The sequence below is a fragment of the Hermetia illucens genome, chromosome 3 (assembly GCF_905115235.1).
Source record: "Hermetia illucens chromosome 3, iHerIll2.2.curated.20191125, whole genome shotgun sequence".
NCBI lineage: Eukaryota > Metazoa > Arthropoda > Insecta > Diptera > Stratiomyidae > Hermetia > Hermetia illucens.
This window is the reverse complement of record NC_051851.1, coordinates 147,178,585-147,206,008: the sequence shown is the minus strand read 5'-3', so window position 1 is coordinate 147,206,008 and position 27,424 is coordinate 147,178,585. Positions and strand designations below refer to the sequence as shown.

Below are 27,424 nucleotides of genomic sequence, written 5' to 3'. Positions count from 1 at the left end.
TCATCGTGGGGGTTAGCATCGCAGCCGAGAAGTAGTGGTAGCGCCAAAGTAATGACTAATTCCGGTGGGATCCGGATGTCGTCTTTGATAAAGTACTCTGACGCCACAACTGCATCTTTAGTTCTTCCCCGGCTTCCAGGGAGACTTGGCCAACCACGAGGTTTCCAGTTAGAAGCTCTGAAAGACGTATGCATCTTAAGTTTCTTTTGAGAATGATGCGACTTTTTGGTATTTCACAATAGGAATCCCAAATTGCCTGCAAGCTTCCACTCCGCATATCGCAAACCTGCTCCCGGGATACCCAGGGTTCTTGAACGAGCACTTTTCCAATCTAATTCTTGCTCTTGTAATTACTGAAGATGCATCTTTTGCTTAGTGGAGGTTTACCTAGGCTCATTTAATGTTGGCACGGCCACGGGGATCTCGGAAGGCTTACCACCCGATGTGTCCTCCGAAGTATCCTTCCTTGGTTTTTTCCTGTGCGCATGCACAGTTATGCTACCAAATCTGTCATTAATGAAGTTACGACGAGGTGGCGTCTTAATCGCTGCGAGTTTGGGAACGTAAACCGACACCATGTGTACCCTTGGAATATCTTCACTAGCACATTTCGATAGCACCGTTGCCCTCCATCCTGGCAGTTTATTAACTATAGTTCCAAGTCAGTTCGCCGTGTCCTCCGTAGTACAGTCTACTAGTATCACACCTGGTCGAAAGCGTATGCCGGTGAACAGGAGCCCCTTACTCCATCCCACACATATTTTCATGACGATAGGGTCCTCAATTACTTCCTGGTCCTCACGAATGAGTATTTGCTCCGGAAATACCTTCCCTTCGGCAGGAAGGCTAGTTGAATGCTGTTTACCGGCTTCACAATTGACCCCCCGAGATTTCCTTTCTCTTGATCGTGGTTTAGTTTTCTAGGGAGCATTTGCCTTTTGGAGGGTTAATTTTCGCTGCTCCTCGTTTTCTTGGCTCTGTTAATTATAGCTTGGGTCTTTTCTGAGCCTTCTTAGGACCTCACTATGGTTTCTGGCCGTCGTTCCTTTTTGACGTCTAGTAGGGTGACGTCGAACATACCTTTCCTCGTCCCTGCTTTTCGACGGGGACTTTTGTTGTTTGTGGTCTTTGCAGTAGGATAATGTTGACCTTGATTCTACTGCTAGCCCTCCAAACTTCTCTCTTCTTTGGTGTGTTTACCTGGCTCTTAATGTCACGTGAATATGCCTCCGCCAGGTGGGCTTGTTTGCTGCTTGACGTGTTAGTTTGCTTTATTGTAATACTAATATAATTCCCAAGAGTATGGGAGTTAGGAGGTCTGCGACTAGTACGATAACGTCAAGCTTATTCACTGAGGTGAGGTATCAGTGAGGCTCCGTTGGAAAACAGTCAGTTATCCCCGACTACGAACTATCCAATCGGCACCGTTCACCTAACACAGTGGATTGTGAGGGGAGGCGATTGTTTTTAGACTCCTCGGCCTAGATTCATTGCATTCTGTTAATAGTAGGGCCACCTCGTACAGGGTGTGATTGTCACCACCCACCAACGGTGTTGATAAATGAGTGGCTTGGCTCCTGGAGAGCCACATATCAACCCCTGAGAGAGATAGGTTGGCTCCCAGAATGCTGCATTGCGCATCAGTCAACCGACTGCTTGACCTCGTAGGCATCCTTCTTTGGTTGTAAATATCATCTGTTCCTTTGGTTAGATTTATACCGGGTCAACTTTCGGCAAGCCTGCACACTTTCACAACGTGTCCACCATAATTTTGTTAATGATTGAGGGACACATTCACGACTCCAATATCATCAAGTCGTCGGTATCACTATGAATCCTATTTTGATTGGCGGCTCTTTGATAGCTTTGGTCCGCCTACATTGCTGCCTATATTCAGAAAGGTAAATAAGATTTATTGTTTATAACGACGAACGATTCCCCAACGGTGTTAATTACCTCGTGAAGGGCAGTCTTTGTGGATTTGGTTTTGAGGCAGGTGGGCTGACACTTGGAGATAGGCGACCTCTCCATGATCGCCAAAGACGCCCTCAAGACTTTCCACGTCAAAGATACATAATAACAAAATACAGCTCCGATAAATCTTTACAAGTCATGCAGCAACCCTTTCTTGCTGCTCCTGCAGGACGGTTGGCATTACCCTGACAATGTCCGAAGACTGCTTCCAAATCAATATTGGACTGGGGCTGCATTAGTTTTGAACTGGGTTCTTAGTGACATTCCTCCCCACTTGCAGGGAATAGATGACAAGCTCCGTAGTCTCGCCAGACGATTAAGTCAAGGAGTCCTCCGATTTCTGAAAAAGGTTTCCTAAATTCTTTGGTGATGTTTTCAATATTTTCATAATACTCCAGCCAGAACCCCTTTCTCGCAGTCTTGATTGCCAACTTACATCTCTTCAGGCAGGCCGTGAATGGCTGCCAGTAGTCACGTCTGTAGCAAATGTCTCACCATTCTGACCAGCTTTCTGAGGTTGGGCAAGTCTTTGCACCAGAAGGTGCGAGACTCAAACAGAATTTCAAATGCCTTCTCTAGAGAACCCGCCTTTCGGTAATTAGGACCGTAATAGCCTTTTCGTCTTTCTTATTCAATGGAGGTGAACACCATTTTTCTCGGCACCAGATTTTGTCGAAACTGTACTCAATAGCTGGTACTTCCCCCCACTTTATATTTAAACAAATTGGGAAAAAAGTTTTTGATTGAATCTGGTTCAGTGATCCCAGGGGAATGTAGTCGGCTAAAGGCCAACTCAACCAAATCGAACTCTATGTCGTTCGGGGCTCAATATCTCCCTGCACCGACGCGCTCAATTTAGACATAAAATATTCCAATATATTCTCGCTAAAACAAATGTAATTTTTTCTTAGATGCACTTAAAACCAATGGAATATTTAAATGGAGACGGTAGCAAGGCTCAAATCATAGACAATATGCGAAATGGTCCCTAACCCTTCGCACTCTTCATCCAGCTTATGATGGTAAAGATTCCTAACCTTTAGCTCCAGGTTTTTCTTCGTTACTATCTTCAATCCCATCAAGCAGTTGAACATTTTATTATTGTGTTTCCCTTCTTCTTCTGGCTGAAATGGATATGGATAAGGATCCAGGGACTTGCCATTCACAGCAAGCATGAAATGAGTATTGGTGAAACCAAACGCCAGGCGAAATCGTTTGTTCAGCTCAATTGGAAACGGTCCATCGTAGACTGCGTCAACGTATCTATGGATAATTAAGGAAATTAAGGTATTACCTGCAGCTGAGGTAAGATAAATTACTTACTCCATGTCCTCATTCATTGTCTTCCGACCAATTGTCCTAGTCGCGAAATCCACCCCGAACCAGAGCAATGTTCGCAAACGATAACTCGAAGGAAAGTAGACGATGAACATACCATCCTGTGGTCCTTTGGCCACTGCATCTAGTAGAATCACGAACCCAGGATATAGTAGATGAGGGTACTCAGTACTAAAGACAGTGTTATCGGTTTGGAACTGCGTTGCAGGTATCGCAATGGGGAAAATCGTTCGGAAGTCAAATTGAGTAATCGCTTCAACTCCTCCCAGGATGAATACTTCAGACTTGGATCCAGTCTCCTCGAGGTAGTTATATCCGTATACCGTTTTCTGATTGACTGCTATCAAAAACTCATTCTCAATCATGACAATCACAATAGAGAACTTCTTCCCAGGAGCAACGTTGGGAGCTGTCTCTATTTGGTACATCCGCATGAAAATGGCTTCGTAAGGCGCATCTATTTCGACACCATCGAGTATGTGTCCAACCAACATTTTGTTCTCTTTTACGTCGATCCTGATATTCAAAGCTGCATGCTGAGTTGCTTTTACAGTCCCCAATGTGACAATGAGACTAAAATTGGAACGTTTGGAAGACGTCAAGAAGTGTCAAATTGGAAAAATGAAAAATTAAGAAGCCACACTATACGTTCCTTATTCCCATTGAAATCAGCTCATCTGAGCAGCTCCCCTTATAATGTCAGTAAAGAATACCACTCAGTCTCCAAAAAGGACTTCTTAGTGAAGTCGCAAAAATCATAGAACAGTATTCCTATTATAGATGGAAGTAGAAATCTTAAAAAGACGCTCTCGAATTTTCACCCATTAAATCCACTCCGGCTTTTCCGCCCATATCCCCGCAAGACCGAGGTGAAGCATTATTTTCGGAGAGAGCTCTGGTTTACACCAGCACGATTAAATCACCGCCCGTTGCGTTTTCCGGGCTTCATCCAGTTCCTGCAACTTGACAATAGACTCCGATATCCACATGGGGCACTCGTCTAATCCGAAGCGATGCAGGTACTTCCTGTGTCCATTGTGTCCCGTAAGGAACTGCGTTAGGTGAAAATTCAATTCTCCGCGCTTTCGTTCGACCCATCTCTCAATACACGTGATCAGTGTATGAGCTTAACGCCTTTTCAGGAATTATTCCACTGTTACAACTATATCTTGTAAGGCTCGTTCCAAGCGGCTTTTTGGAAGTCCACAATCACCTTGGCCAGATTCGTCCTCCTCTGATAGAGACAGTGTACCTCCTTCATTAGAAGATTCGTAGGAATTATTCCCGTGATGACCAGGCTGCTTCACCCGATACTGTCTTATATATGCAGCACACGCTCAGCTTGATTGACCAGTATCCAATTCACCACGTTGTCCAGTGCTTTCGTACAGACAGGATCCGCGCAGAGTAGGATAGACTTCACGACCCTTACGGTATGCAGCCGACGGCTAAATTTTGTCACTCCCATATTAGTGTCATCATTACTTGAGATAAACTAGCCTTTGCTGCATTTTCTCAAGTATAGTCCACTTTGCCCTTAAAACTAAACTTGGCATAAAGCATAAAGCTGTAAGGGGTCGCTTACGATACGACGTCCTCCAGGTGCCGGAGTAAGTAGTTCTGACCCACTAACTGGTAGTACACCTGCATCATAGGTAGTAGCCTTCAGAAAGCTTCGCGGTGTGGAACGAACCGCGAATGATCGGTACACGTCAGGACACACTGGGAGTCCTGGAGCCGTCAACAAAGAGCTATCGATGTCAATGGGGTGATGTAAGCCTAGCTCTGCCAATGTGGTACTTGTGACGTATATCGGAAGCCAACCCCTTCGCGACCCTGGTCGGGTAGTGTACATTGAGCCGGTGTTAGTAGAGCACATTGCCCCGACCGAGCGCTGATTCGTCTGTGAATTCCGCGATCAGCTAAGTGATCAGGGCCTCAGCGAACTGGGGTAGAGGCTGTGTCCCCGAGGGTGCACCCGTTCCTGACCCAGCCCACCCAGCCTTACCAAGTGGCGAACTGACGGTGCGGGGAAAAAAATCCAATACCCTGTAGTGCCCTTGTTCTGGAAAAAAGCCCAGTCAGAATTACTAGTCCTAAGCAGGCGGATTCGGACACGAACCGAGGAGAAGTGCAGTCGACCGTCTTAACTAGAGCCGAAGAGGAAGGACTTATCAGGAAATGTGCGGCAGTGGTAAAGAGTATGTGGTCAGCAACGTTCCTCCAGAGGAAAGTCAGCAAAGGCGTCAAAAACGGGCTGATGGAACTAGAGTAACTATTGGATTCCATGTCCTTTTACAGGCGAAGGTGAAGCGCAGCGGAAGAGGATTGGAATTCAGAAACAGCCGCACTTTTCGCTGAGGACGCTGCTTATGAAAAACGGACCGCATATAGCCCACTTCCAAACGAACTGGAGAAAAACCGGAAAGAGGGCGACATTCCTGAAGGAAACTTTATCAAAGTAGTTTCCCGGGCCCAAAAAAGAAGGCGAAGAAGTATAAACGGAAACAACTGACTGCGCCGCCAGAGAGCGATCTGTCTAAAGATAAGGAGGTTGCAAACCAAAAGCCAGGAAAGACGACAAAACGAAGGACTAGACCGTCGGCTCTGCTCATTAAACCGACGGAAGGCAAGACATTTGTGGAAGTCCTTATTGAAATCTGCTACAGTTTGAAATCCGAAGACAACGGAGTAAAAGTGTCTTTCGCACGGAAAATGAATGGTGGCGGAGTCCATATCTAACTGGGCCGGAAGACGACTAACAATAGTACATTCTGCGAAGCGTTCACGATTTAACTGGGAGAAAAGGCTCTTGTTTCTAGTCTAGAGATTATGTGTTCTCCAGAAATCCGAGATCTTGACTGCCTCACGGAAAAAATCGAAGTGGAGGAGGCCATAAAGCGTGGATGTCCAGAGGTAACCAATGCCCGGTATCACCCCTGTAAATGCTCAAAAAACTCACCGTAGTGAAAATCCCCGAGCAACATGCGAGGAAACTCCTTAGTAGTCGGAAAGTAAAAACTACATGGGTAGTATGCAGGGGGCGAATGCGGATAACCCCATCAAGTGCTACATGTATCTAGATTATGGACACACGTCAGCAACTTACAAGGGTCCGAACAGGAGAACTACATACGGTATCCAGTTCTTAGGGCGGAACCAGAAAAGGCTAAGGTGCAAATAGCATTCTACAAATTAACGTGCACCGGAATGCAACCGGCCAGCAGCTACTAGCACAGTTCGCAGTGGAAATAAAGACTGATCTAGTTTTAATCAGCGAGCAATACCGGAATAGAGACCCGGGTTCATGGCACCTCGACTTATCAGGTACCGCTGCCATCTGGGGGTTCAGAACGATGTTCGACTTAGTGTTCTTGCCGAAGGCCGAGGTAATAGTTTTGTCTGGATTTGCTGTTTAAAGAGAAGGTTTTTTAGCGTTTACCTGATGCCAAATGAGACGACTTTCGGCACCTGCTTGATGCTCGTAAAGGACGCCGTTTCGGGCATGGGGGGACAATTCCTCTAAGGCAGTGATTTTAATGTTAGGGCCCCTGAATGGGCATGCCTCCGCTAGATTCCAGAGGAAATGGGGACGAGAACCTCTTGGCTCGTAGTAATAAACACCAAATACACGCCAACGTTTCGGCGCCTAGGTTGCGAAGGAAGTATCCCCGACATCATTTTTGCGTTGGAAACTCTGGCACCATCGGTGGACGGTCGGCGGCCCTAGAAGACTTCTCGGCAAGCGATCGCCAGTACATCGCGTTCGAAGTGGTTGACGCTACTTGCCGGCGTGCACCAACCCGGTACTCCCGCTGCGTGTGGAATGCCGCAAGGGTGAACACCGGGAAATTCGCGAAGCTCTTGGAACAGGCAGAGTCGTGCTGAAGAGTGATAGCGTTGCAACTTACACTGTCATAAACTCAGTGATGAACCTGATAACGACGGCTTCCATGCCCCGGAGGGGCCGTGTCAAGTCCTCTTTTTTTCTGGTGGACGACAGAAATTGCCAACCTACGAAGGGATTGTCGTAAGCTCCGCCGTTAGGCAAAACGGGAGTAGACTCGCTGAAGCAATCCGCGCTGCGGGAACTTATCCCCAAGACAGTTCGAGTTCAGAACAGAGAGTGAGCAATGGATGCTGTTATGGAGGTCGTGGATACGGTGCATCGACCCTTAACACTCAGCCGCCGATGAATAGTGCTCCTCATAACGCTTAATGTCAAAATGCCCTCAATTCTGTAAGATGGACAGATACGCTAGGCACATTAGAAAACTCGTTTCCACGTACCGAGATTTCTCTTGCGGATATTGAGGGATTATCTGCAAGACCGCTCCCTGCTCTATGAGACGCTAGAGGGCCTGAGGATGGAATTTACTTCGGGAGTAGCACAGGGATCCATCTTAGGGCCTGACCTCTGGAACGCTTACTACGATAATATGCTGAGGCTCGAAATGCCCGAAGAGTGTCTCAGATCGGTTATGCAGACGACGTTGCAACACTTGTTGCCGCATGTACTGTTGAACAGACGCAGAGCAGACATGGAATATTGCTTCGACGCGTAAGCTAATAGATGACTGCTCATGGTTTCAGCCTTCCGCTGAAAAATCAAAGTAGTCATCTTGACCAGGAAGAGAATCCCGGCCTGCGTCCCATATCAATCGGCGAGTTTGACTAAGTCAAAACAAGCAGTTAAATACCTTGATTCAATGCTCAACTCGAGGATGAGCTTCTTTGAGGAAATCAAAACAGCAGTCTCGGTCTTGAGTTGGCTAATGGCGAAAGCTGGGGACACTATATCTACTAAGAGACGTCTTGTTATGGGAGCAACGCAGTACTTTCTGTTCTATGGTGCGAAGATATGGGCTGACGCCCTTGACAAGGTATCGTTAGCACCTGGTTCAAGTGCAGAGACGGAGAGCTTTGCGAGTTGCATCTGCTTATCACACTGTCTCCGAACCGCCCTTGATTGTAATCGCGGGAATGATCTCCATTGCTTTTCTTACCAAGGAAGCTATGTACCGTCCGTGAAGAATGTCAACACACCTTTACCTAGTGGCAACTCTTTTGGCAAAATGAGCCAAGAAGCAGATGAACTGCGCGGCTCATCGACCATTTAGATCCGTGGCTGAACCGAACATACGATGAGACTGATTACTTCCTTATCCAACTTCTCAGCGCGTCGTTAGCAGCTGTATGCAGACACAAGGGAGCTCTCTCCAGACAAAATTGTCAGAGAGGCTGAGGAGCATTGGCAGTTGGAGTCGTGTTGCGCATTATATTCGGGCTCTGCTTATTGCGAAAAAGATTGACTTCGGCCGGCGGAAAGATCGGATGGCAAGGAGTTTCCCGAACTAACAACTCCCTTCCTCCCCTCCCCTATCGTTAGTGAAAGATTCCCTGATTTCAAGGCTCTCAAAGCCGGCAGAGTGGGAGGGCTAGCACGAAGTAATGCGTCAAACGGTTCCAGGCTAGTTGTCTTATGACTGACTACCCCCCAGAAAAAACGCCTCGCCTCCTCGCTTTGCTAATAACAATTCCCTGACTTGAAAGCTTTTTAAGGCGTAAAGCAGGAAAGGTAACTCACAGTTGAATGCGGCTCTTGTAAAGGTGTCCTAGGTTAGCGGAAGATCGGCAATTTTTTACGTGTTATTTGATACAGGATCGCAAACATACTTTCTCTCATTGAAAGCCGCTAACATGTTGGGCCTGAAGAAGGGTAAGACACTTGCTTCGACAGATGGAATTAATGGGTTTCCACCTGCAGCTAGCTGATCCCGGCTTAACTGCCAAAACAGAAATCGATTTGATGCTAGCAGGTCTTTAAGAAAATAATTAAACGAGGTTTAAGCAGGGGCAGGCCATTGCTAGGAAGTGAAATTGGATTGAGTGTTGTCAGGAAAGGTGCTATCTCATAAACCTAGAATCAACAAATTCATTATGTCCACAACAGATTTTCAGAAGAAGCTCCACCCCAAGCGAAGCCTGTTAACAGCTGGAACTATATTTATACAGGAGAACCCCGGCTAGGGCGTATTGAACGAATATGTACACATGATCCAGATAATCCAACGAAAATATGTAAAGGGCTGTCATCGTTATTTTCCAAAAAAAAAGGATGTTACACCGCACAAACAAATATTCTTACAATTTGGCCGTGGGTTTCAATATTCCACTTATATACAAGGCACTGAAGGGTTCAAATGATTGTGATAAGCGTCCTACAAACTTCAATGGGGCATCAAATCGGCTTTCCATTTTGGTCTTAACAAATTCTGTAAAAATACAATTTTCCAATAAAACTAAAGACAATGACGTATATAAAAAGTAACGAGAAACAAAGTACGAATTACCCGAATGACAGCCAATTCACAGTCGACTTAAACCTTTTACTAAGCGTAATAGTTGGAGATAACCATTCACGAGAGTGTTGAAAAAGTTAAACATGCAGTTCCGACCACAGTTAACCGGACGGTACGCCTTCATCGCTTCATTGGTTGACGATCTGTGTCCAGGAAATTGGCAGGGCATCAGGCTAGCAACGTCAGCTTGCTTCAACAGGACGAAGATCTCGTCTTCGACTATTCGTCACAAACTTTTAACCCCATTTCAACGGGTTACATGAACAATATAATCCTGTTTTAGGATCTAGTGTTTGATGGAGCATCAACATTTTTGGGAGTCAACCAGCGTCTTGTCCACATTGAAGCATTGATCAATACCGCTCTATAGGGCGATTTCATGGTGGCCGCTTTATCCATTTGGACCACTTGGACTTTATATGCGCTTCAAATCATGCAACGACTGATGACCAAGGTAATCCCTACTGAGCCATAAAGTACTTGTATATCTAGATGACTTACCACTCATCGTAGACCTTCGACAAGCAGGTGCTGTTCTTATTCTTAATCCGCTGGCCTAACACTGAATACCTGGAAAACCAATTTCGTAATGAAAGACGATCTTCAGATGGAGGGTCAGCCTTATTGCTCTAAAGAAGCTGTTTTAGCCTTTGCACTGATATAGGAGTGGCCCAAAACCCAGAATAGAGGGACGAAGTTCGAACATGTAAATTAGTAACTGGTTACCATTCGCTATTGGTACTTCCACTCATATGAAAATCCTAGGTACCGAGCCCTTTGCCCAAGAGGGGAAGAAAAAGATGCTCATCAAGATTCTAATGTAGGACACAGGCATACCGATGAAGCTAATAACTATTATCAGAGTGATATATGATAGCACAAAATGTCAAGTGCTGCACCGAGGTAAAACCTCAGAGGAGTTCGAGATTCGAAGTGCAGTCCACCGAGATTGCATCTTTTCACCTATATTATTTCCTTTTTGTTGTCGACGACGTTCTTCATGTTCAATGGTCTACTACTATCTACTACTATGATACCTGTTTACGCACTCACCAAGTCATGGAGCTTCGCCAAATGGTTGTGGATTTGGATTTCAACACTAACGAGACCAAAGTTCTTGGTCTCACCGAGTGATTACACTCTTCCTATCTGCATTAATAGGCACATCGTCGAAGGCGTTGCTCAATTTGTATATGTAAGAACTTTTATTTCTGCCAAACAGGATGTCAGTCGACACATGAACAGTGTTAGATCCACCTTCGTAGTCTTGCTTATACCACATGGAACCAACACGGAAAAGCTTGATGCGTCAATACCTGTCTGTGACATATCGTCGGGGTACTATACCAAGTTGGACGACTGCTGGTTCGCCCTAGAGACACCTGGATCAGAACAATGTAGGAGGGGAACCCCTAGGGGGAGTTGAAGCACATTTCAGCGAGCCCCGACCGAAGAAGCGTAGGCGTGATGGACGAGCTATGCCACATCAACCTTGTTCAACTTCTGTAGTTTCTTCAATCCATTCACCGAATTTCATGAAGTCCTTCGATTTGATTTTCTGATTCAGATCAATTCATAAGGGATACACACATCCCTATGTGACCACTTCACCAAGGCAATACGTCTACCAGAAAGGCAAATAGACACAAAAAGCACTCCATGAGCTCACGTCAAAAATTGAAAAGACAATGTCCAAAAAAGAATATGCCTTTTGCCCATTCACGGACATCAAAGGTACCTTCAACTATGCCGCATTCGTGGCGAATTGTGACGCGACAAGACGGCATGGAATCGATCCGAAGATGATCAATTGAATCCTTGACATGCTGAAGTGGACATCCACTGACTAGTTGACCAGAAGACTATTGAGGCAGGATGTCTTAGGGGTTGCTTACTCTCTCCTCTGTTATGGTTTTTAGTAATGCACACCTTGCTATGCTCCTGGAGGACACAGCAGTCGTCACACAAGCATTTGCGGGCGAACTAGCTGTAATAATTCCCGGCAAGTTTGCAGACACAGTACGTGTCTGCATAAATGTATCTCTGCACGTAGTCCACAGTTAGCGCCTTCGCAACGGACTCACGGCGAACGCTAAAAAGGCTGCACTAGTTATGTTCACTACGAACGTCAAGTAGGGCAGCTACACGCTGCCTACCTTAACAGAGGCGGAAGTTCAGGTGGTGCTGTTTGCACGAGTATTTATGAGTACATTTCGACTCTAAGCTAACGTGGAAGCACATTCAGGAGCAATATCAGAAATTGTGCAGATTGCTCTGGTGTTGAAGGACTGCGATAGTTAAGACCTAAGGACTTTCACCACAACGCATCTGCATAGACTCTCTGGTCACCGAGATTCAACTTTGCTAACAGCTGGAAGTAGCTGGCGCAGAAACAAAGGCTAGGTTACTTAAGCAATTGCTGGAGCAATGAGTACTACGGCTCTGATGCCACCCAATCATATGGTTTATAGATTCGTCTTTGAAAAGACATACTCCGCCGTAATCACCAAAATTAACGAAAGGTCTTTTGCAATTACAGGCTTAGTATTCTCCATCGACAGATTAGTCATACGCGATGGATCTGACGCGACGATGCTCTCGGTAAATCCGATTATGGAGTTGGCCCAACCTCTCAGAAAAATGACGCCCATATTCTAAATCGTGATATATGACATTTCTTTGGCAACCGAACCACGCTTGTAAAAATGACGCAATGGCACCATTTGAATCTCTTCCGACAGTCGGGCAGCATCATCAGCGTTAACCAGGAAAAGCATATCACACCAGTTTGTGTGGAATTGCCACTAGTTGCTGCTGAAACCTGGCCAAACCTGACATTCCTGATTGATTCCTGGCCAGCGAACATCGCTGGTAATTAAGAAGCTGACTGACTGGCTCGCCAAGGTTCAGGATCCACAATGATAGGACAATGAGCCAATATGAGGAGCAGGAAGAGACGGCCCTGCAATTCATATGCAGCTGCCAAGTTTCCTCATATCTCAAACGTAAAGCACCTTGGTAAGGTTTTCTTCAACTAAGAATCAGATTTGAAAAAGCCTGCGAACGCCGGGAACGTGGGAGGGAACTAAATCGGTAATTTCCGGAGATAGTGCAATGCATTTAACAATCCGAGTTGGAGCTGGAAGCTAACGTTCCACGCACCAAACTGAACTAACCACAGAGAGTATCTTCGGCCTATGCGAAGTTGGTAGATCTTGCAATAGACACATCTCTTTATGCGGATAAGGGAATGTTGGGTGGATGCGAATTGACATGCACTTATACGTATTTGGGGATGTGCATACACGACATGTTTATATGTAGGTCTGGTAAGTGGGAGAAAAACAACTAGCCATGGGCAAAAATGGTTATGGAAGGGACACCCAAAATAAGAAACCAATAAGGAGGAAGCAACAACGGAAAAGTGTACGGCGCAGGGGCTCCTAACCCCAGTACGGCGGCTTTTAGAAGTAAGAAAGCGGGCTCCCCGTCGTCGATATCCTTCGACTGCAGAGCCGCGGCGGTGGATTACTTGGCAATCGGTGCATCGAGTTCTATAAACAGCCTGGAGAAAGAGACATTTAAAAGGAGTACATCATACTCGAGAACACTTGTTGCAAAAAACACGGCAAAATGTTTCACAGAATGAAATCATCCATCAGGTTACAGCGGGGTGACTACACTTGGTCGGGAGATGTCGCAGGATCTAGTGCTTGAACCTTATAGTAGCAACTCGATGATCCTGCGATCTCCCCTTAAGTCAACGTTGGTGAAGGAAGGAAATCTGAAAAGCTTCCGCAAAGCTAATAGTACGGAAGTTCACAGTAGGAAAACTATATAGGGAAACAGTGTCAGAATGCGCACGAATCATAATTTGTCGTAATCGAAGCGAAAATAATAGAGTTGCCCAAATCCATAATGGACAAATATAATGTGCACCAGACCATCAAAAACATGGTCAGAGACATTCGTGAACTGTACAATAGTGACAAGAACGAAAAAAATGCCTCGAAGAAAGTAAGCATCACAAGCTAAGCTTGAATAGAGGAATGGAGAGGGAGTGAATGATTCTCTTGGAGCTTGCAGAATGCGAAGGCCTCTCACTAGCAAAGGGGAAGAACAACAAAGTGAGCAAAACCATGAAAACAGCGGCAACCCAAAAAAGAACCAGGGAAGCATGGGCCAAGATTGGCGGAAAGAAAAATACGACATGTAGAAAGGTGATATGGCATACGCCGATATCCTCTAGAAGGTCAAACCCGATCCGGAGCCGATGGATCTTGAAGGAAACGTCAGCCGGATCAGATGTCCCCGAAAAAGAGATTTCAAACTGGAGCCGAAGAAGTCTCCAGACAAAACGGTTGCAAATTTCTTCGGCTAGCTCGGGAAGTCCTTAGGAGAAGAGACACAAGTACACGCCAAAGAGCTGAAAAATGTAAATAATAATAATAATCGTTGGTACAACAATCTATATTGGATCAAGAGCCTTGAACTATGTTAGAGCACTTCATTCAATCCGAAACTGTACACTACAGTACACTGTAGAAGGCAATGTGGTCAGCATTGCGCTCACGCGAGATTATTACCCTGATTTCAGGTTCTTATTCACAGCTGAGTCGACTGGTATCCGACGTCAAATCACGATGCAAATCCCACGGTCACCAGTGACGACAGCCTTGTGCTCTAACCACTTAGCTATCCGGACACTAAATGTAAAGCCATTGATAAAATCACAACCAAAGAGGATATCCGCGTGGCCCTTGAAAAACAGTAAGAACCACTAGGTTTGTAAGATTCCTCAATTATTGGACTAAGGAAAGCAGACGGAGGCACGCAAGCGGTAACTATAAGCTTACCAGCAGGTAAAGTGTAAATAGGTCGGGTCCTCTGCCGACTCAGAGAGCAAGTAGCCCTCAACGCTGCTTTAGATGCTTTGACTTTGACCAAGTAGTGCCGAAGTGCGCCGGTGACTACGACAGGTAAAAAGGGTGCAAAAAAGGGGGGGGGAGCCAGATTGTCGTATATTCGAAGACCGCAAGGCCGGCCCTAAATGTAAGCTTTGCAAGGGGAAAATGGGTGTCACATCGCAGGCAGCAGCAGATACCCAGTATTTAGGAAAGCCTCGGATACAGTGAAGAAATAAAGTTGATACTGAACTACCTCACCCACTGCAACGCAGCGGAAGACCTACACTCACAGACGATCTATGAGAAGAGAAGAGGTCATAATCAGCGAGCTTTATGGTAACAATAAAAGTGATACGTGGGCTATAGATGTAACTAGCAAGGTAAGGTATGCTGGTTTTGCATGCAAGAATTCAAAACCCCAGAATAGAGATGTATCCATTTGCCGTAGGGCAGCGTTGGCTCAATAGTCGGTCTGACATATGTGAGTACCACTTTGGCGAGAAGAACGGTCTGGTTTGTCAGTGAACACTATACTCGTAACGACTACTAGACAATCTTCCTCCAGATCTGAATATGCGTTATGCAGTGATGCTGGAAGTCAGTGCTGGTCTGAGAAAAGGCTTGAAGAGACTGTGCGTGGTGACTTTGGACATCCAAAGTGGGTTTAATTCATTGGCTAAAACGGGGGTCCTTAGTTACTTGACTACCTTGCTCGAAAGTTACCTGTCAGAAAAGACACTTTGGAACGATACGGATGAGGGAGCCAAGGAGTACACTGTCACACCACGAACACCACAGGGCACGAAAATCGGTTTCGCAGATGATCTAGCCGTGGTAGTCGCCGCGAAGCAACCTGAAGAGATTGTAGTCTACACTAACGAAACCATTAGCACCATAAAAACGAAACTTATGATGCTTCAGCTTGACCTTGAAACCAAAGGTGGAGGCGGTTTTGATAACCAAGAATAGCAAAATTATTGGTGGTCACATTATCTCTTAAAAACCGGTTATTAAATACCAGAGGGTGAAGATCTATTTCAAGGGACAGCTAGACTATGCCTGTGAGAAAGCGACAAATAACTGCGTATCATTAGCTGTGGTGATACCTAACATTTGAGGCTCGAGATACAGTCGAAGATTACTTGTGACTGAAGTGGTTCGCTCTACATTAGTATATGCTGCACCAGTTTGGGAGAAGATACTAGCGTGTGAGAGCAATCGAAGGAGAGTAAACATGACTTACCAGTTAGTGTCACTATGGGTGTGCAATGCCTTCAGAAGGGCTCCAAACAACGTGGGATGACTGACACAGCGAGATCAACTACCACCTGACCCTATTTCCCCAGTATCTGCACTGTCTCAAGTTGACTGATTCTTCCTTCTGCCCTGAATCATGGTTCCAAGTTGCTATAATAAACGAACCCCTTAGAAACCCTAACAATAATGTATGGGTAGTCGATCCAACAGGTGGGCGCCCTTGGGGGCATGCGGGTACCAAGCCATACAGGAACGTCTGAGGCAGTTCACAAGTGGGTTCGTCTGGGCAGAAATACGTCTACAGCTGCTACGCTTCTCCAAACTTGACGTTTCCTGAATTCGAGGACATGCTGGACAGATTGGCTCTGCATACAAAAGGACGGAAACCAAAAGCCATCGCAGGTGACTACAATGCATGGGCCATAGAATGGGAAAGTTCACTGACGAATGCAAGGAGGTGTTGTGTCTTGGAACTTTCGCGTAGTTAGGTATCATATGGGCTAACGATGGTCAGGTTAATACTTACCGGAAGGGGCGGGCCGGTTCGGTTGTGAATCTGACCTTTGTTAGTCCTTCTCTAGCTCGCGATATGTCTTGGAACGTCAGTGAACAGTATACCCACAGTGAACACTAGGCAATAATCTTTGACCTGAAGAGCAAGTCAAGTGGTTGGAAATTTGCTCGTCCAAGAATGAGGAGAACGTCAGGTTGGTCTGCGAAAGCAATTAACGGGCAAACATTCATAGATATGTGATTGGACCAAGAGACTATACCAGGTCCACCCTCGGAAAGAGCCCTCCATATCGGGGACTGTATCGCGAAAGCATGCGACCCATCGATGTCAAGACGTTATATCTTCCCCAGTAGAAGGCCCAACTACTGGTGAAGTAATGAATTGTCTGATCTTCGGCTGGCGTGTCATCGGGTCAGACGAGCGGCTCAGAGAGCAATGGGGAGGATTGACCAACAGGTGGAGCAGTGAGCTTACACGGAAGCCCGAAGAAACTCGAAGTGGCTATCTAGCGAAGCAAGAAGGACTGCTTCAAGCAACTCTGGAAGAGGGATAAAGCGCCTACAGGGTTGTGTTGAGGAGATTTACAGATCAGGCAGCTTTGCAAATTGCAATTGTCCCGATCTTCTACTGAAAATCGTTCAGGGTTTGTGCCCTTGGGAGACTACAAGCATTTAGAGTCTACAGACATCTTTAAATGTGGCTGTAATACCCCCAGTAATGACGAAAGAATTACTGGAAATTTGTGGTAGGCTGGGAGACAACAAAGCGCCAGGCTTCGACGGCATACCAAGCAAAGCCCTTAAGCTGTACCTTAAGTCGAGGCCAGATATATTCGTAGAGTTGTCTGAAACATGCTTGGCGGATGGGGTCTTTCCCGAGACATGGAAAAAACAAAGATTAGTGTTGTTGCCTAAACCTGGTAAGCCTCCTGGTGAACCGTTTTCCTGCATGTCTGGACATTATAGAAAAAATGTTGAAGCGAATAATCTAGAGGAGATTGCTTCCGGCTGTAGAACGTCTGGGGGCTTATCAGACCAACAATTCAGCTTCCCTACGACCATATCAGCTGCCGACGCCATCAAACTTCAGTGGCTTAGCTGAAAATGCGATGAACAGAAGCGGTGGCACTAGCAAGTATTGTGCCGTAATTACTCTTCACGTGCAAAATGCGTCCAACTCTGCCAGTGGGAGCCTTATAAGCTGGGATCGGTGTATCCAGTTACTTAACTGCTCTAGTCGAATACGATTTAACAGATAGACGGTTTTAGTACGACATAGACAATGGAACCGAAGAATACAGGGCCTTGTTCTGGGACCCCTATTGTTGAACATCATGTATAATGATCTCCTCAACTTCCCAGTTGCTAACGAGGCCAAGATAGTGGGTCACGCGGACGAATGTGGAATTATATTCATCCGAAGCAATCACAGCTATAAACAAGTTGCTGAAAGAATCAAATCTTGCACTCGCGGAGGATAAAACAAAGGCAGGTCTTATTACGAAGCGGCGGAAGGAAACCACTGCCCGTATAAGAATGGGAAAGCATATCATCTCTTCAAAACGAGCAATTATACACTTTGAAATAATGATAGATGAATTTCAAGCAGTGCTTACAAAATGTTCGCACCAAGGTGTCCAATGTTGGCATGGCCCTGGCAAGGATAAAGCCAAATGTTGGGACCCAGCGATGCACTCATAGCCTGCTTATGGCTAGAGTGGTGAGCTTAATAGTGCTCTAATTTGACCAACTGCATGCAATGCTCCAAAAATGAGCCCAGTTTATAGAAAGGCTGCCATAAGAGTAGGCTGTGGTTGATCCTGTGCCTGTAGAATCTCGGATAAAGCGTCTTATGCAGTAGCCGAAATGATGCCGATCGACATTTGGCCGATGAGATGACACGTATCTATGATGGAACCGATTCTTTCTCTGGTCGGCCCGTGAAAAATGCCGAAACGAAGGAATCGTTAAGTAGATGCCAGCAACGGTGGGAACAGGCGAAAAAGGGTCGATGGACCTACAGATTGATTCCCAGTGCCAAGGTGTGGATGCAAACAACGCATAGTGAAATAAACTATGATCATGGCGCTTACCGTAAATACATCTATAAGTTTAAGCTTGACAGCTCACCCAACTCTCCCAGCTGCGATGGTATTCTGGAGGACCTGGAGCATGTTTTCTTCCATTGTCCTAGATTCACTGAGGAAAGGAAGAGCTTAGAGGAGACATTGGGAGAAACAGCACTAGAGAATATAATTGGGAAAATGCTTGCGTGCCAGAAGAACTTGAATGCAGTCAACGACATGGTAGGACGGATTCAGCGCCGGTTGAGAGAGGCAGAGAAGGCGAGAAAGGCGCGGTTGCGAATGCAATCGAAGGGCGAAAGGAGTGGCTAGAGCCATGTGCACACCTAGTTTGTTGTGGACTGTAAACTGTCTAGTTCATAACTAACCCATTCATAAAAGTATCCCCTTGGGTTATGCCTAGACCCCTTGCCTACTGATAGGCAGGAATGTTAGCAAATTATATGCTTCTCCAAGTTGCGTTAGCATTGCAGCCTTTTGCAGAGCTCTAACCACTTGTTCTGGTGGGATCTAAGTGTTGTCACCTGGGAAAATGCCAATATTACACCTATCTCTGGTGTCCTTTCGTGGTTCCAAATAGGACTTGAATGGTGCAACTGCAAATCTGCTTATTATAAGCCGCTACTCTAACTGCCTAGAAATTGCACTTGCAATTACTGGAGATGCAGAAAGTTTGTCTGGACTAACTTAATGGTGGCAATGGGCCACTAATATTTGAAGTTCTTCTCCAAAGTCTCTTTTTCCAACATGCCGCTTGCTTGTCATTTATAACCTGGTTTCAGCCTTAGTAAATCTAGGTCTAGATCGTCCCTCTTCTCCTCCTCAATAGACAGCAAGTTCATTTCCTTAGGGATGTTACGAAATCCAAACTTGATGGAGCACTTCTGACGTTTGATTTTCTCTGATTATCCATCCCAATTGTAAGTTTGCCATTACCCTTTACATGTGTGTCCCTGGCATATCATCCGCCGCATATGTCAATACTTCTGTTTTGGGCTATGCATGGGCTTTCTCCCTTACTAATCCATCTTTCGGCTGGATGGTTTTCTACATTTGTTCCAGAAATGATTTAGGCAGAATGACCAACCGGATGCCTTTCATTGCGCTAGTATAGCTAACACCGGGTCTGTTGGCTCCTATCTTCATCCCTGGGCTACCTGGCGGCTGGCTCTTGGGGCTCTTTTTACGCTTCACCGTTGAGGGCTCAGGACAATCCTCAACCTCCTTGAAATTGATTGGCCGAGTAACCTGCTTAAATAAATAATGAGATGAGCCTATTTTGGCAATTGTCTTACTAAGAATATTTTTAACTCAATCTGCTAAACCTGACCAAGATGGGTAAGTATCAACCATGATTAAGACCCCGGAAGACGGAGACAATATTAAATGGAATGGTCTGGCAGTTATTACGACTTTCTTTGCAGCTTTAAAAATATAACTATGCCAGGATACACGGACCTGATAGACAAGAAGCTGGTCCATATCGATCTTCGCATAAACAGTGTTACATGTACCTTCACTCTTTTCACTGTAATTTGGAGTAAAGTCATTTTAAAACTCAACTCATGTCCCCTGATAAATATTGAAAGTTATTGAAAGATAACATTTTTTGTAAAAATTGAGGGTACGAGGACGCCCCGTGGTTTAATGACATCAAAGAATTGGCTCCAAATATCTGACAAAAACACCCAGAAGGAAGGAAATAGAAGGAATGGTTTAGATCGAAAGATAGTCTTTGGAAAACATCCGAACTGTGCATTTAGCAATGATAAATACTTTGCTTAAATTATTAGTAATCATCGAACCACATTCGAATGAATCAGAATCATGATTTTTGCTATCTAAACTGCTAAAAATGTGATTTCACTTTTGGGGCATTGCGAGGAAAAGCAATAGAATGACTTGTGGAAAAGGTTCAGAGAAAAAGATGAAGACCTCCAAGAGTTGAACATCGTTTTGGAAAAATTTTAATATATTTCCAGTGGATAAAAATTTTGGTGTCTAGCGAAAGTCTGATTTTCTGGTCCGGCATGAATTCCCACACTTTTCAGTGACTTGTATTTCCTCAGCCTTATTTGGCTAAAAATGATGATTACTCGCTGCATTTCTTGAATTTCCTTTTACTTATGATATGGAGTTGATTTTACTTGGTTAGAGGTGACTTAAAAATAGCAGATAATATACATTGCTGAATTAGCCTGAAAAATGAGTGAGTGCTTCCCCATCACCTAACCATCGTTCTTCCTCAAAGTTCTGTTTGGGCCAAAGAAAATCGGTCTTCCGACTCCGCTATTCCAGGCGCTCTCCGAAGCATTCTTAGACCACCGCAAGCCTACTTAGAGCACAATCTTAACAGATCGATAATTTCCGACCGAATCTAGGCCAGTCTGGCATTCTGTAATCTTTTTGCAATTGGGCCCATTGATCATACAAACACACTCAGCCCTCACACCGGATTTGATCAATTATCGATAATAAATTCTGCGGAGTAACAACTTTTCGACCACAAAATAATTTCATAAATGACCCGATCTCCTCATGATCTCTGCTGAAATTGATTTGATCTACATTACGTTGTACGCGAGCGAATGTACCAACCGCAGCATTCTTGCAACCGCACGGCCATTAGTCCGACGTGTTCTACAAAATTCATAAGACCAAAACACATATTCTAATCGCGATCATGTAGTTCAAGATCACCAGGTGATTGGTATCATGGCGATCTGGTACGTGGTACAACACAGCGGAAGACACTACTCAAATTTATCTGGTCGCCACAGTTAGGTAGCGTGGCTGCAGTTGGGTGGATGATGGCTTGATGCCTGGCCAGGTAACCACTGTTTACTGGGAGGCGGTAGAGACTACAGCGGTCACAGCATTATCTACTGAGTGTGGTCGAAATAATAACGGAGCATCCAGAGAAGTGTGCAAAGTCTTGAAATCGCTAAGTTTTGGAATTGATACAGAAAACTTGAGACAAATTGGAAAAGTCATCCCCAGATGAAATTCTTCCAAAGATACTTTGTTTCCAGCAAACTATCCCAATGGAGTTTCTTCAACAACTTTTTAAAGACTTGCGATCCTGCACCCACCCCCTTTATTTAACTGAAAGTATAATTCACAAGGCAAGCATAAAAAACAGAAAATCCAGGGGTGAGTAAAGCCCTCACTGCCTAGTTGCGTCTGCACAACTCAGTTCATCAATCAATAAGCAGCCAGAGTGTTCGTCCTTAATTAGCATGATATCTCCCAGTTGCCACAAAGTTAGAATTTTCCAGAGCCTTCTCGCCAAAGCCACTCAAAATCCTGGTAAATTTGTGGGAGCCACTGTCACTGCTTGAGCCGGGACCACAAAAAGTCGACTTCTTAGCAGACAGAAACCCAAGGATAACACGAATTTGTCGTCTGGATCATTCCTAAGAGGTGTAATAGCCCAAGAGTTAAGACAAACCTCCATGAGTACATTCAGTGTGTATAATTGTCCCAACAAGAGGGACCGCGTGCTCATCAAAGAGGTCTAGTGGTGTTAGTTTACAGCCTCCTACAATCCTCCCTGATGGGGAGCACTTGGAGAGATGAAATACCAGATGGTTCCTATGGCCGGTGGGCGGTGGGTCGGAGAGAAGTAGAGCTAGACAAGAGACTGTTACCACAAAGTTTCTTAGAGGTATGCTGAGAAATCCGTTCCTTGTTTCATGCAAAGGACAGAGATCAGCGCCTGATCTAGTTCATGAGTGATAATTGTAGAAATGGCAAGAGTCGAACGCAGAATAGAGCCATGTTTCCAGCAAGCGCGGTGCCCAGGCGTTAACCACTTCTCCTATAGGCTTCTCTTCAAGTCCAACCAAGTCAAAATAGACTGAGGAAGATAACATGCTTACGCCGGGAATTGCAATGGGAATGGGGAGCTGCCGCCAAAGAGGATAGTCAAAAAGCCATGCAGTTAAGAGTGCACGACTGACGCAGTCAAAAGGATTCTAGGTCGATCTCACTTAATGCCACTCCGATGAAAATCTAAGGACCTCAATTTCCCTAACACGATTAGTCACATAGTGCTTCAACTCCATGGGGTGCTTGGCTTCAAAGGCAGTAAACCAGAATCTGAGAGTCTGGCCAACATGAGCGCAGGATATCTGTGCGCAGCAGAGTCTAAAGCAAGTTGTCAGTAAGTATCGCCAAACAAATCCCTGTCTTAAGTTCCAACTTGGGAATTGTTGCCCCGCCTGTTGTAAAGCGTCGAAACGGGGACAACTTCAAGCCGACCGATAAAGCCGACCTGAATGTGATCCAGTCCTGAATACGAGCGTAGGCGACCGTATTACAAACCTGTATACTGCGTGGTGCTTGGCTTCAAAGTCAGTAAATCAGAATCTGAGAGTCTGGCCAACATGACCGCAGGATATCTGCGCGCAGCAGCGTCTAAAGCAAGTTGTCGGTAAATGTCGCCAAACAAATCCCTGTCTCAAGTTCCAACTTGGGAATTGTTTCCCCGCCTGTTGTAAAGCATCAAAACGGGGACAACTTAAAGCCGACCTGAATGTGATCCAGTCCTGGATACGAGCGTAGGCGACCGCATTATAAATCTGTATACTGCGTACAACAAAATCAAGAAGTGCGATCTTGCGAGCAGGAGTCATGCCTGACTATTGTGAAATGTGAAGTTGATTGAGGTCACCCAATTCATCGTGAAACGCGAACCATATTCGCATCGTGATGCCTGGAGGAAGGGTATTCCCATCCAAACCAGCTACCCTGAAAGACTAGATAATGATCTTGTTCCAAACGATTACGAGTACTACAAAGCCAACAGGATCCAAGAGCCTACACTCGTTCAGCACCTACCGTTTAATCGAAAGTAATTTTAAGGAAAGAGGATTGACTTGGAACGAGAGCTCGTCGAAGGTTGGATCCCACCGTACAACCGAGTTTTAAGATTGGTTGATACCCAACTTGGTTGACGAAACTGGAACGCCAGAGATTATCCTGAAGTCTATTTGAACTCATACGATGGTAAATATTTGCATCTTGAACGCTTGTCCAAGAGTAAGGAGTCCGCAGACCATAGCCATGGAAGTAAGTTGTTTTTCAACTGGTCCGCTCCGCCATCAAGCGGGTAACGAACTTAGGACTCCCTCAATTCCTAAACGAACAAACCAAAAGTTAATCTGCTACGTGCTTCCATGTTTCCAAAAGCACACCCTCGAATAGACGATCAGCCATGCAGGGACTCGAGGCAACCCCATAGATAACGGTCTCCAGTGTATAAAGACCTAAATCTGCCGGGATATTTTCTCGACGCCCGTACATAATAATTGCTCGAAACTGGAAGGCAGGATCGTTGATTTGCTCCACTGTCTGCCATTCAATGCATTGCCGTTGAGCGCTAGTGTTGAAGTATTGAAGATAACTCGGAACTGCTGTTGCGCAACGTGACTCCAGTGACTCCAGTCCTCCCAGAGATCACAATTGAATTCCAAGCACGATAGAAGGCCTTGAAGTTATCATAAAACTGTTTAACAGGGGTCAGGCAAATTCACCTGGATTGGTTGCCTGGATTTCGGTACGCAAACCAGTCTCTTTCTTGTCGATTGCACAAACACTTTTTCCACTATGCATAAACCAATAAGTACTACAGTCACTTTGAGAGTCCTGTTCAGAATTACGTCCGAAGCTTTGTAGTCCCGAAAACATCCATAAGCATCATGTTACTCTTCCTTGATTACGAAACTTATCGAGAAGTCGTGATATTAAGGTAGAACCCATAGTTCATGTTTTTCTTGTCAGTTAGAATCGAGTCAATCTTTGCCCTTATAACTTGATTCAGGTTCACCTCAATTTCCTGTATCATCACCGCTTATTTCTCTTGCTTAAGACAAATTCAGGGCCTTATCTATGTTATCTATATCTATCTCCCCCAGACAAAGCATTTCCAATTGAAAACCTTCCTACTTCTGCCTGTAGTTCATCTTCCCATTGGGTCACAGTCACTGTCTTGCTATGATAACATCACTTGCGTTGATTACGAATTAAGATAATGGTCCTGCTTACCCAATCGTTGTTCCTTTCCTTCCGAAATCACCAAAAGGAATCAATAGCTGTCTTGTTTCTGAAAAGTCTTTGGCCACCAGATCATCCTCGCTGCCAACGATATCCATAGACTTTCTTTTAAAACAATAGTACTATCTCCAAATCTGCAAATGCTTCGCTTACCCTTAGTGTTCGATAAGCGGCAACCTAACTGCCTAGTGTAAGCATTGAAATCGCCAGTATTTTTTTAGGGTTGTGATCTCCAGCACTTGTTTAGCATCTACTATTAAAAAACAATATGCAAACTGTGCCCAACTGATAGTTTGTTGTCGGAGTAACGGAGTCTCATTAGTACCTGGTCAGCTATTTCACTGCACATCTCTTAACCTTAATGTGGGAACCATAACAATATAGTTACTCCTTTGGTCGTTTAACGTGAGTACCTGTCGAATTAACTGAGTCCCACAGTCTTCTTAAGACACGGATTGAGTTTGTGACCACAATCAGATCTCCGTTGAGACAAGCACAACGGCACCTGAGAGGATTGCTTAGCATTCATGCTGGTGACGCAAGGCCAAACTAATTCTGTACCGAACTTTGGAATTTGGCACCCGTGTTGAAACGCAACTCCACGTTTGAGGCCCGAAGTTCTCTTGTCTGCTTGAACTAACACAGCCCTCATGAAACTCCCACTAGAGACCATCCCAACTGGTACAACCAAGCTAAAAGTACATGAACCAGGAATTGTCCTAAGACATGTAAATTCAGGGGCTATGTCTGTGCCGAAAATACCAGTATACCTATAGTACGGTTCCGTGACCCAAAACCACTTGAGATGAGTCCCCGTGCAGAATCATGTCTAATGGCCCTTATTAAGCATTGATGCACTCGCCTACTGCATCATAGTCAGCAAGCCTTAGTGAGTACAGCGTTTTCCGGCGCCAGCACATAGAGATTCTCCTCAGCCACTTGGTTTTAGTTCAGCCAACAAGGTTGCTGTTTCGTCTAACTCATCGCCACGTTAGAGCACCAAAATATGACTACAGACAATAATATTGCCATTTTCCCCTTAATGGGGTAGCGCGTCAACCACACCCACACACGTTCGCGGTTTGCTGAAATGCGTTTGTCACCCCTCCTTAATGTGTAGCCTATCTACTCCTGCTTTCACCTTCCGATCAAAGTGCGTACGAACATCAGTCCAATGCACCGACCAAGTTCTTCGTTTGAGATAGTATCAGACCAGTGTACTCCTATGATTCGACGCTAACAGGTTTGGAGCATTCGAATAATAATGGAGTTAACTTTCCATGCGCTACTCCCATATAGCAACAAAGAAATAATACTAGCACGGAACAGTCTCAGACAGACTTGATTTTGGAGTTGAGGTAACTACATTTACAGATTTTAGACAGCGAAAGCGGATCTAGCGCTATTAATGCATCGGGCAACATTCAGTTAGGTGCTCCCGTCAGCAGAAACCACACTTCCTAGACACATAAATTGAGCGATGGTCTGGATGCTCTGCCGTTACTGCAGATAGGGAGAGTGCGATGACCCGTCAGACTAAGAACCTTGGTTTAGATGGTGTTTATTTTCAGTCCAAATGTATCTGCCTATCCTTCCAAATCCAGAGCCATTTGGCCAAGGTCCATAACCTGCTGTAAGAGCAAACAGATTTCATCAGCAGAGTCGAGGTGTTCAAGGAAAGATGTTATAGTTCATTGAATTTCTACGTCCTCCTGCGCATAGTACTCCAGACATCCTGCCTGTTCATGCTATCGAAAACTTTCTCGAATTCTCGCGTGCTGTTCCAAAATAACCCGTAGCGTGTTGATGTGCTAAATACAGGAGGATACTGAACAGAAACTAGCCTGTTCGGTGTCGATCAAGCTTTTAAGGTATTCTTTGATGCGTTTCAGGATTACTTTAACTATTATTTTTGCAAATGAACATGCAGATATCCCTCCAATTATCGCATTCAAAACAATTGCCTTTATTTGAAATTTTGATGATCATCCCCTTATTCTCTGGGAAGATCTCAAATTCCCAAGATTTCCAGCAGTAACGGCAACTGCAGCGATATACAACTCTGCGGGGAGACTGTCAAGCCCAGCGGCTTTACTCCGTTTGAGTGCATTAATGAGCAAGATAATTTCTTTTCTGCTTGGATGAACAGTCCATATCCGCATGTAGCAGTGACTGACTATTTCGTCGAAAAGAGGCAGAGCTTGACGTGATACAGGACAATAGAAAGGTTTATGACCACAAATTCCTTCCTGATAAAATCATTGCGTTCTGCGGCATCTTCCGCTTTCCAAACAAACGCAATAGTAAATTGTCTCCTGTCATCGCGCACACTACCCTCGGTTTCGATCCCCTTCCATGATTCCTCACTCAGCCAGATATTTTGACGCCCTTTCGGAACGTGGCCAACGACCTGAATAGTACCCAAGAAAAAAACATTTTTGATGGTGGCCCAATACTTATCGATATTCCCAGGCAATCAGCAAGATAGCTCCTTCACGGTCGATGTTGGACTAAGGGGGTCGCAGCTTCCGTGGCGGACGCAACACGCAAGCGATCATTAGCGACCATTAAATGGTGATCCCTTTCGAGGCCGATGCCGCGCTTGTTATGCACATGCAACAGACAACTCCAAAATCTACTGCAGATCGTAAAGTGGTCGATTAGACTGCTCGTACGGTGTCAGTTGAAACTCAACCGATCATATGGCAGGTTCTGTGCTCGAAGAATGTGCCACCAAAGACGAGCCGGTGGGAGCTGCAGAAATCCACGAATCTCCATCCATTTTCGTTAAGGTCGCTAAGACATGTCCGAGCAAAGTGTTGTCAGAGCCCACCTCGGCATTCAAATCACTCACCATGACCAAGAGTTTTAGGAAGCCCCTCAGGAAACTGCGTTTAATTGTTGGTAGAAGAATCCTTGTCCAACTATATTG

General features: G+C 45.2%; 1 protein-coding gene across 1 annotated transcript; it reads right to left on the bottom strand.

The window, feature by feature from the left end:
* Nucleotides 1–2,853: 2,853 nt before the first annotated feature.
* Nucleotides 2,854–9,669, bottom strand: LOC119651960. The gene is made up of 3 exons (XM_038055819.1): nucleotides 9,461–9,669; nucleotides 3,298–3,885; nucleotides 2,854–3,237 (listed from the first exon to the last, which is right to left on the bottom strand). The coding sequence occupies exons 1-3, from the start codon at nucleotides 9,568–9,570 to the stop codon at nucleotides 2,910–2,912; spliced, it is 1,026 nt and encodes a 341-aa protein (XP_037911747.1). The 5' UTR covers nucleotides 9,571–9,669; the 3' UTR covers nucleotides 2,854–2,909.
* Between the last annotated feature and the right edge of the window lie 17,755 nt (nucleotides 9,670–27,424).